The 13927-nt window shown below is 44.1% G+C and overlaps 1 protein-coding gene across 1 annotated transcript in view; it reads left to right on the top strand.

Moving 5' to 3' along the window:
- ABAT (4-aminobutyrate aminotransferase) overlaps window positions 1-13927 on the top strand; it is a 76848-nt gene that overhangs the window by 59886 nt on the left and 3035 nt on the right. Inside the window, exons 10-15 of the mRNA XM_060692998.2 lie at window positions 13-76; window positions 2063-2211; window positions 3642-3779; window positions 6507-6674; window positions 8276-8422; window positions 10836-10947. Coding sequence (XP_060548981.1) covers window positions 13-76; window positions 2063-2211; window positions 3642-3779; window positions 6507-6674; window positions 8276-8422; window positions 10836-10947 — 778 coding nt within the window. The remainder of the gene's footprint in view (window positions 1-12; window positions 77-2062; window positions 2212-3641; window positions 3780-6506; window positions 6675-8275; window positions 8423-10835; window positions 10948-13927) is intronic.

The following is a 13927-nucleotide window of genomic DNA, read 5'->3' as shown; positions in this document are numbered from 1 at the left end:
TTTGCATTTCAGCCCCCAGGTTGCCCGGAATACAGCATGCTTTCCTTTATGGGTGCATTTCACGGGAGAACCATGGGTAAGAAAGAGTTATTGTTTGTTTGTTTGTTGTTGGAAGTACTATTAAATACAAGCGTAGATGATCAATGAGATGGCTTGATTGATTGCAGGCCATCAAGGTGATGTCAGATAAGGCCTAATAATTCAAGAGCTTTCATCCCAACGGAGCCAGCACTGATGAGACAATCCGATCTTTTAATACAAAACTTTATTGAGTACATCATTTTGGCACTGATTGAAAGCAAAACCAACTCTGTTTAATTCCCATGGGTATTCACAGAATTAAAGAATTGAATCTCCTTTTCCCCCGCCCCCCATTTGGGCAGGTAACATTGTCCAAATAAATACTGTTATGGAAACTGTCCGAGACTTTACTGAACATATGGTTAGATCAGGGGTGTCCAACTCAAGGCCCATGGGCTGGATCTGGCCCACATGGGGCAGCCCTGGAAACAGCGAAAGACTGGCCCGTGCTGTCTCTGCCAGCGAAAACAGGAAGGCCACGCGCAGCCCTCAGAGCATGGGTGAAATCCATCAGGTTTCAGCAGAAATTTTGAGCAGTTCGGAGAACCGGCAAATCCCACCTCTGGCTGGCCCCAGAGTGGGGAGGGATTGGGCATTTTGCAGTATCCTTCCCTTGGAGTGGAGTGGGAATGGAGATTTTGCAGTATTCTTCTCCTGCCATGCCCACCAAGCCACGCCCACAGAACCGGTAGTAAGAGAATTTGGATTTCACCACTGCCTCAGAGGCTCCGGTTTCTCTGGCAGAGGTCTCCAGGAGGCCGTCCCAACCGAAAACGGAGCCCAGGAGGGCCGTGCTCTGGCAGAGGGCTGCAGGATGTCAAACTGGCCATGGCCACTCGGCCTCCCGAGCTCAAACACAGTCCTGATGCGGCCCTCAATGAAATCGAGTTTGACACCCCTGGATTAGATGACCTTGGTTCTTACGGGACAGTTTCTTTGTTGCTGCCTGGAACTGGCATTCCCCTTCCCCCACCGGAGTTTGCGGCAAGCTGAAAAGCGGCAACGGCTGCGACAGCAAAAATCACACTTTGAACTTGACAGATCCACGATGCTGTGTGCAGGCATTGGGGATAATTGACATAATGACAGGGAAGCCTGCCAGAGAAATTTTGCCACAGAAAGGAGATAGATCTGCAGCTTCTATCATCCAGCTTCAGAAAGTAAGGTTTGAGTTCCACAAGATTAGCGAAAATGAACAGGAACTTTCACCACAACTTTGGAAATGCAATTTAATGCCGGGAACTTTCTACCACATGTGGTGATTATGTAAAAAAAAAGCCAGGGAGTTCTGGCGCCAGATTAAGGCATGGCTGGAGGAGATACTAGAACAAAACGTTGACCTAAAACCAGAATTATTCCTATTAGGAATTACAAAAGAGAAATATAGCAAAGAATTGATATACTTAATGCTGCATGTGATAACAGCAGCAAAGTTGGTTTATGCACAATACTGGAAAAAGGAAGAAATCCCTCCGGAAGAAGAAATAATAAAGAAGATTTTGACATGTGCAGAAATGGACAGACTGGCACTAGAACTCAAAAACAAGGACAAGACAGAATACTATAAAATCTGGAATAAAGTGTACCAATGGTTGGAAAGGAGTTGGAACAAAAAAGATTTAGGGTTCATAGAATTAATATTGGATAATATCTGGACAAATATGTAAATGAGGACAAGAGATATGTATGTAAGAAGAAAGTAGCAATGTATGTTAAATAGTAATTATATTTGTTGTTATGGAAAAATATGTATGGATATGATAAGACTAAGGTGGTCACACCGTGTCCAATGTTTTTAATGTTTATTAAATAAGACACTTTTTATAAATAAATAAAGGAACCAAGGTTTGAGTTGAATGAAAGGAACTTCCTATCCAGTCAAGTGAGCATTTTTCTGCAGGATGTTTATCTGGCCAGGACGAGGTGCTTATCTTTGAAGGCTTCCTCTGGTTGTCATGGTCTTGTTTTCTCTTTGTTTAAGGCTGCTTAGCCACTACGCACTCCAAGGCCATTCATAAGCTGGACATCCCGTCCTTCGACTGGCCCATCGCTCCCTTCCCAAGGCTGCAGTACCCTTTGGAAGACTTTGTGCGAGAAAACGAGCAGGAGGAAGCGCGCTGCTTAGAAGAGGTGAGGACAAGCCCGTCTTCCGAGTGCAGAAGGCGCCTCGGGCAACAGTGGTTGGCTAACGGAAAGCGAATTTGTTTTGCTCAATTAACCCAGCACAGAAAGATCAAGCATAAGATGGAGGAGAAGGACCTCAAGGGACACCCAACCTTTGTCGTTCCTGGAAGAGACAAAGCATCTTCATCCCGATTTACCGTATTTTTCGGAGTATAAGATGCATCTTTTTCCCCCCTAAAAGAGGCTGAAAATTTGGGTGCGTCTTATACTCTGAATGTAGCTTTTTTGAATTTTTTTTTCAGCCCTAAGGAGGCGCTAATGAGGCGCTAATGAGTGAAGCGATCTTCCCAGCTTTGCCTACTCCCTCCACTCTCCGCTGTGCTTTAACGAGGCACTAGCGAGTAAAGCGATCTCCATGCTTTGCTCCAACTCTCAGCTGTTCTTTAGAAGCTTTTTGTCAGCCCTAACTAGGCGCTAGCCGAGTGAAGCGATCTCCCCCTCCCCCTTTGCTTTGCCTGCTTTTCTTAATGCTGCTTCCTCTCAGCTGTGCCTTAGAAGCTGTTTTTTATCCCCAAGCAGAGGGATAAAAAACCAGCAAACTAATGTGCTGAAGCTGACCAGACTAAGGACGCTAGCCAGATTTTTTCCCCCTATTTTCCTCCCCCAAAACTAAGCTGCGTCTTATACTCTGAAAAATACGGTAGTTCAGGCCTGAACAAACCAAGTTAACTTTAATCAGCCTCATGTCTTTTCTAGATCCTGGTTGTCCCGAAGTTGCTTTTTCAGGAGGCAACTGGACTTCCTTGTTTTTTCTTTTGAAGACGTTTCGCTTCTCATCCAAGAAGCTTCTTCAGCTCCGACAGGGATTGTGGGGAATGGAAGGGTTTATATTCCTTGCAGACAGCTGGTCATTTGCATCCTTTTAGCAGGTCTTTTAAGATCATCTGGAGGTTTATCTGTGTCATCGGGGTCACCTGAGTGGTGGAAATAGGTATAGGGCCTTCTTGGAACTGTTGAAAGGACTGTTTCAACAGTTAAATAAATTGAAAGAAATTAAATTTGTTTAATTTATTTCATGTTATATCATTAACTTTAACCAGCAGGTTATGCCTTCAATGAGGTTCTTTTATTTAACACTAGATTATAGCAGATTTTACGAACAAATTGGCTCATGGGTCATCTTTCTCCAACCTTGGATCCTATCCAGATGTGTGGGATCTCAACTGCCATAATTGCCATCCCAGATAGAAAAAAATTGCATTCATCTGGTGGTTTCTTCTTTGGAGAAGGTTATTCAATGGTGCAGAAGCATCACCAATCCTTCTTGATTGCTTCCTGGAATTTCATAAATTATCACAATGAATCGGAACAAGATAAAACGCATATTAGTGATTTGTTTCTTTAAAAACGAAATCTCACTGTGTTCTATCATGCAGGTGGAAGATTTGATTGTTAAATACAGGAAAAAGAATAAAGTTGTTGCCGGAATCATTGTGGAGCCCATTCAGTCCGAAGGGGGGGACAATCATGCATCGGATGACTTTTTTAGGAAATTGAGAAACATCGCAAGAAAGGTGAGATTTGACATAAAACAGAACATTTTCTAAGCATAAGATATCAACGCGCAAAGCATCCCTGGCCTGCTCTCGAGTTGCCATAGGCCAGGGGGGATGGGAAACCGGCAAAATGGCACGGCAGCCAAAGACAAATGCACATTCCACGCTTATCTCTCTCAAGGCTGTATCCCAGGGTTACCTACAGCAGCCGAAAGGGAGTGGCCTCTACAATTGCTCCCAAGTGGAGCGTAAATTACGTAGGGTCAGAGCTGGTTTCTTTGGGAACGTGCGGACATGAAGCTCCTAATAAATAACTGGATTTCTTTTGAAGCTTGGCTCTAGATTCATGATTTAATTAGGGCATCCATCGGAACCCTGACATAAGATTTGTCTCCTGAGCAATAAGCTTATCTAATCTCCGAGTAGTAGCTTCCAAGATGATCTAGGAAAACCCAATAGGAGTCCTACGAAATTGAACATCTGCATTTAGTCCCAATTGTCATGGAATGTACTCTGGATTCCCAGGAGGGAGGGGCTGCCTCCCAGAGGGCAAAGGAGCTTGGCATGTCCGGTAGGCAGGAAAAGAGCTAAGACAGCCCCTGTCTAGCAGTTCACAGAATAATAGATCTATAGTTACGCCAATAGTCGTTTGAGTGGCAAGGCTTATACCATATTTTTCGGTCTATAAGAGGCCCCCATGTATTGGACACACACACACGCCACTTTTCTTACCCAAAATTCAGAAATCAGTATTTTAAGCAATCTGAAGTTTCACTTGTGAGGCTAGTTTGCAGAGATAAGATATCGGCAGTTTCGCAACCGTGATTAGCCTCTCGGGCCCCCGCGTATAAGACGCCACTCCATTTTTAAGTAAATATTTTTAAAGAAAAGGTATCATTTTATACACGGGAAAATACGGTGTGTAGTTACTTCTGAATAGTTCCTTTATTGTAGTTTGCCTTCAGACAGAATCTTGCCAGGCTCAAGGAACTGTCTGCGTAACTATAGACATACTACATTCCACCATTCTATTCTGTATCAAAACATAATATCTCTATTTAGGCATCAGGAGCAAGAATCAGATGTCTTGGTAATTTCAGATTCCACAGGATCCTGCTGGGCTTGCTATTTAAGGCTTTTCTTGGTCTTTTTTTTCCTATACGATTGTACAGTTCAGATGAGAAGTGAATAGATTTGGGAGGTGAAAACTTTTTCCCCACTAATTTCCAATTGTTGCCTCTCAGGAGTCTGCAACCTTAAACACTCAAAGAGCCATTTGGACCCATTTCCCACAGAAAAGAAAACACCAGGAGCCACAAAACCTGGGTGGGTGTGGCCAACTTGACGTTACTTCCACCAGTCACATGACACACACACACACACACCCTCCAGCCTACCCAGCCGGGCATTAGGACAGAGAACCGGTTTTTAAAAAACATTGGGAACCACAAAACCCTTTTGACATCTCTCTCTTTCTCCCTCCCTCCCTTCCTTCCCCACCTCTCTCCCTCTCTGTATCTCTCTGCCTTGGCTGCTTCTCCATCCCCCTCCGTCGCCCTTACCTTCTCAGGCTAGGTGAGGAGTGACTGGGAGGGGAGGGCAAGGGGCGTGGCCAGCCTGTGGTGGGATCACCCGACGGAGCCGCAGCAGAGGGCCCAAAGAGCCACATGCAGCTCTGGAGCTGCAGGTTGCTGATACCCGTCTTAGACCCTAGGATCTGGATCTGATAGAATATGTGTTTTATTTTATATGTTGGGAACAGCTTGCATAGTGAACCACCGAAAACATGGTCACGAGTTTGTGGCATAATGAAACCTTACACAACCAGAGCAATTTCCTGCTTTCCAACCATCAACCATGGTTTCTGGCCAGGGGAATTCTGTAAATCCAAACATTTAGAAGGCAGCTCTATTTGCAGAAGTCTGGCTTAACTTTTAGTTGTGAGCTGTCCAGGGTTTGGTTTAAGATGAGCGGCCATTAAACTGAATTAAATGAATTAACCTGCTGCCCGATCTAAACAAATTAATACAAAACAAGGTTTAGCAAAGATGTGGGGTGACTTTCCTAAGGTTGCACACTGAGACCAGTAGGTCAACTGGTCCCTTCAGATCCTTGAATCTCTACTTCTGACAATTATCTGCTCATGTATTCCTTACAGCAGGGGTCTCCAAACTTGGCAATTTTTAAGACTTGTAGACTTTATCAGAATATTCATGAACTGGAATAGAGACATGCTAAACAAAGTCAGCCAATGAATAGAGCTTACTAACAAGGTCAGCCAATAGGAGCTGAGACAGGAAGGAGCCTGGGCATGGCTCTGTAGCTCTGTGCTGTGCTGAGAACTGAAACTAGTCTGCCCTGAACTCTGAACTGAAACTGTTCTCTCCTCTTCTTGTGTTTTGCTTGTTCTCTCTACCACGTTGGAAGAATTTGCTGTTGGTATTGTACGTGTTATTATGTATATAAAGAGAAGTTAATGAATCCTGCTGAATCAGTTATCTGTGTGTGCTTTCTGGATTTGATTTTTTCAACAAACTGATAGACTTCAGCTCCCAAGATTCTTCAGTCAGCCAGCCATGCTGGTTAGGGAATTCTGGGAGTTGAAGTCCACAAGTCTTAAAAGTTGCCAAATTTGGAGCCCCCCCCCCTTAAAAGAAAGCAAGCAAAGCTAATTTCACCTCCTTCTTAAATTGCTCCTTATTCCTTTCTTAAAGGGACTAAAATTCAGATGTGCTTTCTCAACAGCACGGCTGCGGTTTCTTGATAGACGAGGTACAAACGGGAGGTGGCTGTACTGGCAAATTCTGGGCCCACGAACACTGGGGGCTCGAAGATCCAGCGGACGTCCTGAGTTTCAGCAAGAAGATGATGACCGGAGGGTTTTTCCACAAGGAGGAATTTCGGGCAAATGCAGTAAGTTTCTGTTTTGAAGAGCTTTTTAAGACACTGTTTCTCAGCCTTGGTCACTTTATAAGACCTGTGGACTTCCAACTCCCAAATGCTGGCTGAGGAATTCTGGGAGTTGTAAGCCAAATGGGACAACTATCATCAGCCAACTGGTTGCAGGCCCACCTGCTGCAAAACAACTCATTGCAGGACAATTCAACAAATACAAAGATTAAATTAAGATCATACCTAGAATGTTGCATCCAGTTTTGGTCATCATATTGTAAAAAAGATGTTGAGACTCTAGAAAGAGTGCAGAGAAGAGCAACCAGGATGATGAGGGGACTGGAGACTTAAACATAGGATGAACAGTTGCAGGAACTGGGCCTTGGTAGTCTAGTAAAGAGAAGGACCAGGAGAGACATGATAGCAGTCTTCCAATATTTGAGGGGCTGCCACAGAGAGGAGGGGGTCAAGCTATTTTCCAAGGCACCCGAAGGCCAGACAAGGAATAATGGATGGAAACTGAACAAGGAGAGATTTAACCTGGAAATAAGCAGAAATTTTCTGACACAGAGAGCAATCAACCCATGGAACAGAAGTTGCCTTCGGAAGTTGTGGGAGCTTCATCATTGGAAGCTTTCAAGAAGAGCCTCGGCTGCCATCTGTCAGAAATGATGTAGGGTCTCTTCCTGGTGGTGGGGGGTTGGACTAGATTATCTACAAGGTCCCTTCCAACTCTGTTAATCTGTTAAATTCCTTTGAAACCCTCCGGTTTTGAATGTGATGTTAATCTGTAAAAGTTAATCTGTTAAATTTCAACGGAACCATGGCCAATAATAATAAAATGAAGAAAGTCAATCCAGAAATACAAGAGTTAACAATAATTTCATCAAAAACGTGGACACCAATGATAAAAGCACCTGAATGAAATGATTAATACAGCATTGAATTGTCCCACGGCAAGTTGTCGTAGACTCCTGCATTGCTATCGTGATGCCATATAGGTAGTCCTTGACTTGGGACCACAATTGCAGCCAGAACTTGCTAAGAGAGGCATGGCCAATTTTAAGACTTTTTTTTTTTCTGTGGTCATTAAACAAACCACATAGCCATTTAACAAACCCAGCTTCCTCAATTGACTTCGGACGTCAGAAACCTGGCTAGGTGGCTCAGTGGCTAAGACACTGAGCTTGTCGATCAGAAAGGTCAGCAGTTTGGCAGTTCGAATCCTAGTATAGGTCTCCTGCGTGAGCAGAGGGTTGGACTAGTTGACCTCCAAGGTCCCTTCCAACTTGTTGTTATTATTATTATTATTGTTATTGTTATTATTATTATACTCCCTGCAAACGTCGCACATGGCAATCACATGACCTGGGATGCCACAACCATCCTAAATATATGCTGGTTGCCAGGTGCCCAAAATTTTGATCCTGTGACGGCGAGGATGCTGTGAAGTCATAAGTGCGAGGACTGGTCATAAGTCACTTTTTCACTGCCGTTGTAACGGTCACAGTATGAATGGTTGTAACTCAGGACTACCTGTATGTCAAAGCAAAAGAAAGAGGTTAATTGTTCCTTTTTCTTCTTCTTCTTCTTTTATCTCTTTTGGATTGTCTACCCTGCAGCCATATAGGATTTTTAACACGTGGCTTGGGGACCCTTCCAAGAATCTTCTGCTCGCGGAGGTCATTAATGTCATAAAAAGGGAGGATCTTCTGAGCAACGTCAGCCATGCTGGGAAGGTCCTGTTGATGGGGCTGCTGGAATTACAGGTAAGTGTAAATGCCCTAATTAAATCATGAGCCTCGAACCAACCTTCAAATGAAATCCTGTTATTTATTAGGAGCTTCATGTCGGACATTCCAAGTGAAGCCAACTCTAATCCCACGTAATTTATGCCCCAATCATGACCCTGTTTCCCCACTCCCCCCAGGGTGTGTCATGAGTCGCATTCACAATGGAGTAATTTCGTAGGTTGTAGAGATCACTCCCCTCCGGCTGCTGTGGGTAACCCTGGGAGACAGCCTTGAGAGAGATATGTCTGGAATGTGCTTCTGTTTTTGGCTGCCGTGCTACTTCATCGGTTCAGGGAAGACATGATAGCAGTATTCCAATATTTGAGGGGCTGCCATAGAGAGGAAGGGGTCAAGCTATTTTCCAAAGCACATATAGGCCAGACAAGGAATAATGGATGGAAACTGAACAAGGAGAGATTTAACCTGGAAATAAGGAGAAATTTTCTGACAGTGACAACAATCGACCAATGGAACAGAAGTTACCTTCAGAAGTTGTGGGAGCTTCATCACTGGAGGCTTTCAAGAAGAGACTGGACTGCCATATGTCAGAAATGGTGTAGGGTCTCCTGCATGGGCCAGGGGTTGGACTAGATGACCTACAAGGTCCCTTCCAACTCTCTTAATCTGTTAAATCTGTTACAGTTTTTGTTAAAAAAAACGAATATGTGTCCCCTGTTTTACAGCCTAAGTCTGCTAGCTAAACAACTTCAATTACTTTGTTCATGATTTGCCTTATTGGGTATCCCGGTCTGTTTAGTCTGTGATTCAATGTATTGCAGGCTAATTACGGGTGCAAACTCTGCTATTATCTTCCATTATTTTTCTTGCAAAGTAAGAGATTTGGACAGTTTGTTGGATGCGGAGCAAACTGGGTTTTTATACTTAAATATTAAAAGATGTGGGCAAGATCTCTGATGCCCAACAATGGAGTTACTATTGCTGGGCATCTCTGGCTAGAAGAACCAGACTCCGTAGCTTTTCTCTGTTTCACGCGTACCTACTGTTACAGTTGAAGCCCACAATAAGCGGAGTCAGTGGATCCAGGAATGGCTGGAAGCTGAGAATATTAAGAAGCTACTAAAACTCTATAAAGCCAGTCAAGGACAGAACTAAACTAGAAATAAGGAGACATTTCCTGACAGTTAAAACAATTAAGCAGTGGAATGGCTTGCCTTCAGAAATTGTAGGTGCTCCATCATTGGAGGCTTTTAAGAAGAGATTGAACAATTATTTGTCTGAAATGGTATAGGGCAGTGATGGCTAACCTTTTTGCCATCGCGTGCCAGGAGGGGGGGGGCTGGTTGCATGCGCGCATGCCCACACCCATAATTCTATGTGCCCCACGCATGAGTGCGCGAACCCCCCCCCTGCTCCTGGCATGTGATGGCGCAGTAGGCCCGTTTTTCTTTCTCACATGGTTCCAGGGCCTCTCTAGGAGTCTGGGGAGGGCGAAAACGGCCTTCCCACCCCCCACCCCCCCAGGAGGTCCTCCAGAGGCCAAAATGGCCCATTTTAACAACTTCCAGTGGGACCGAAGGCCCGTTTTTTGCTGTCCCCAGCCTCCAGAGCCTTTCTAGGAGTCTGGGGAGGGCAAAAATGGCCTTCCCCACCCCCTGGAGGTCCTCTGGAAGCCGAAAACAGCCTGTTTGACAACTTCCGGTGGGACAACTTCACATACCCAGATATGGCTACGTGTGCCACTTGTGACACACATGTCATAGGTTCCCCATCACGGGTATAGGGTCTTCTGCTAGACTAGAAGACCTCCAAGATCCCTTCCAACTGTTATTCTGTTCTATTCCTGTTTGGTTGACTGAAACAGTGCATCATAGGGCAAACATTTTTGAATCATGATATCTTATAATCTGATTACTTAAAGAATGTGTACAAAATCCATTATTCCCATGGAATTTAAATGTCAAGGATCCTCAGACCAAGTGTATTTGCAAATGTGTGGCCATTACAGCACTGCCACAATCTGCCACAGTCACGATTGTGATTTCTTGATGTTCTCTACTAGTGAGAAAACTAGGTGCTTTTTTTTAAAGCTCAGTGTCTGGGAATTATAGCAATAGCAATAAAACCTATATACCGTTTCACAGTGCTTTACAGCACTCTCTAAATGGATTGCAGAGTCAGCCTATGGCCTCCAACAATCTGGGTCCTCATTTTACCAACCTTGGAAGGATGGAAGGTTGAGTCAACCTTGAGCCAGTGAGAATCAAACTGCTGGCAGTCAACAGAGTTAGCCTGCGATACTGCATTCTATCCACTGTGCCACCCACAGCTCTTATATTTCCTTTCCCTGGTTTTTTTTTTTTTCCAGCATGCCTTGGCTGGTTTTCCACAAAGATGACAACCTGTGATTTACTTTTCCCTTTTTTTGTAGAGTCGCTATCCCCATCTGATCAGCCGAGTCCGGGGACGAGGGACATTCTGCTCTTTTGACACTCCAAATGACACAATTCGGAACAAGCTCATTGAAATAGCAAGAAACAAAGGTAAGATGTGGTGCTTTGAATCAGAGCTTGGGTTTTTGTTTCCTACACCTGGATCTCAAAGGTTGGGAAGTACCTGATAAATCATATTTAATGTCTTTTAAAAAATAAAACTATCTCCAAGTTAAGTTTAACCTCAAGTTGGGATTGGGCAAAAAATAGGGCAACAATTTGCTAGTGCTATCTTTAGAGATTTTTTTTTTTTAACTTCAGTCTAGTCTGCAATCCTAAAATCTCCTAGTGATCTCCGATCCCCTTCCACATACTAAACAGGCTTCCAAATATTACAAGATTGCTTAGCTTCCAAATGAGATCAATCACACAGTGCCACCTACTGAGGCTTTTTAATCAGACTAAATTATGCATAAATGTACAACTGCTGGTATAAGAATAATGATAAATATATAATTTTAATAATAATAAAATGGCAATAAGTAGATACAATTTTGAATGAAGGAAGGAGGAAAACAAGAAAAAAAAAATCCATCCTTTCATGGATTTAAACAGAAGAGATCTGAAGCCCAAGGCTGAACTGAAGAGTCATTGGTTCTCTTTGAGCTTGGTTGTTTTCTTGCAGATGTTTCACTGCCAAGCTTGATAATATCATCAAGCCCTAGGTGGGTAATGAAATGTGTAAATTGTAAGGACAAAGAAACAAGCTTTTGATCCCCCTAGCTGAAGAAATAGACCTGCCTATTCTATTTCCAGCTTTCATTAAAAATCTTATGAGGGGCATCTAGTGAAAGTTGAGATTCTGGGTGGGGGAGTCTTCTAGTTTTTTTCTCTCCTCGTTTGTTCTGCTTATCTAAGATTCTCACAATTCAGTTGGATATTCAAAAGCTAAGTGTTGCCGGCCATTTTTAAGCCATAGGCTGACCTTTGACCTTCTAACTCTAGCCCTTTCTCCATTACGCCTCCAAATCCCCCATCCAATGAATCACACATAGTTAGGTAGTTAGGTCACTGAAAAAAAGTGACTTCTGATCGTTTTTCACACTTGCGACCATTGCAGTATCCTCGCAATCGCATGACCAAAATTTGGATGCTTGGCAACTGGCATGTACTTATGACGGTTGCATATCCCAGGATCATGTGATCGCTTCCCAGGCAGTTTGCAACAAGCAAAGTCAATGGGCGAAGCCAGATTCCTCAAACAACTGTGTTACCAAACAACTGTGGCAAGAAACTCACTTAACAACTGTTATTTTGGGGGCTCAATTGTGTTCGTTAGGCAAGGATTTACCTGTACTTAAGGCTGCCCTCTTAGATGCTCTTCAAGAAATCCCCCTCCCCCCGGTCCCTCCACCCGTGAGAAATTGTGGAGAGCAAAGGAAGGGGAAGGGGAGATGTGAGCATCAAGAGACGGAAGATGAATCTATCAGTAGCTCATCTCATAAATAGTAAACCAGCTCAGGTGGGGAGAAAACAGGGAGAAATGTTTCAGATTGTGTAAATGAACTCCGTATGAAGGAGGCTGGGAAATTGTTCTTGCTGGTTCCAAGATTCTGTATTTGCCCCACTGTAGCCTTAAATTCCTGAAATCTGATTATCTTGCTTCCATGATCTTCCCCATCTATGTAGGGCTTGCCGCCAGCTTCTTGGGAGTGATGGGTGCAACCTGTTGTTGTGACCTAGGCTTACTGAGTCATTACAAGACACAATTAGTCCCAAATAAACCTATTTTATTGTAACAGCTGAGAATTACGTTCATTCCCAGCTGAGTCCAAATTAGTTGCAAAACAAGTCCTTCAGAAGAAGTCCTTCGGGAGAATCACCAGTCTTTATCTTCTGTGATACCCTGCCAAAGGCCTTACTTGGCAAAGCCCCACGAAGTTCAGAAACAAACAAGAGACACCGACTGGAAACAGAGTTAGCAACCTTGCTTTCCTGCAAAAAGGCCCAAGTGCCTTTGTTTCTCTTTTAAGCTTTATAGGAGGAGCCAATCATCTCCTGGCCTTACTCCCGAGTCATCCCTTTTGCTTTAGCTGCTCTTGCTTTCTGGCAGCTCTGCGCATGTGTGCACTAGGGACAGGCTCTTCCTGTTCCTCTGCCTCTCTGCTGTCTGACTCTGGGGGCTCCGAGTCCACACATCACTCCCAAATGGCCCTGGCCCCATCTCTGCTTCTGATGCAGAGCCTTCGTCCGGGCCTTCCCCAGACTCCAGGACTGGCCCATGGTCCTCCCCAGCCTCCTCACTGTCCAATTCCGCTGCCAGTTCTGCAGGCTGCTGGCAGACCACACCTGTTCCTCCAGGCCTGATACCTCCAGCATCTTAGTTGTCCTGTTTTGACTCTCGGTATCTGCCACCTACGCTCACTTTTGCCAAAGATTTGGTAGAGATTATATTTTATAATCTCTACCAAACTATCTTTGATGCTAAGGAGCTAGACGTTCTACTCGCCCTCCCCACCTGAAAGGAACTCTGTCCCAACTGCCAGTTGCCTTATATTCACATGCTAAACCGGGTGTGGCATGACTCATCTGGCCTGCAGGGTGGGACATTCTACTCCTCCTCCTCCCCCTCTGTTCAAACTGCCAGTTGCCTTATATTAACACGCTGTGATGCTACAGAGTTACACATTCTACATTAAGTTTCAGGCTTTAAGTGTCAATTTATCACACCTGATCACAGAGTTTTGTAATAAAGCATGGGCATCCAGCTATATATTATATATTCCTAACAGTGAGAACAATTAACCAGTGACCTTCAGAGGTTGTGGGTTCTTCATCAGTGGAGGTTTTCAAGAAGAGACTGGACAGCCACTTGTCTGGACTGGTATAGGGTCTCCTGCTAGAGCAGGGATTTGGACTAGAAGACCTCCAAGGTCACTTCCAGCTCTATTCTGATTGATTGATAGCTTATTTGATTAGTTACTTAAACATGATGATATCCCTGCCAGTATCCAGGGGATTTTGTGATGGAAAACTCTTTTTGTGTGATTAAAGAGAACTGAATCTGCAGCTTCCTTTTTTTTTTTTCCCT

Source organism: Pantherophis guttatus, chromosome 14, assembly GCF_059756535.1.
Source record: "Pantherophis guttatus breed Tessera chromosome 14, ASM5975653v1, whole genome shotgun sequence".
Lineage (NCBI taxonomy): Eukaryota > Metazoa > Chordata > Lepidosauria > Squamata > Colubridae > Pantherophis > Pantherophis guttatus.
The sequence above is the reverse complement of the archived record's forward strand: the minus strand, read 5'-3'. Positions and strand labels throughout refer to the sequence as shown.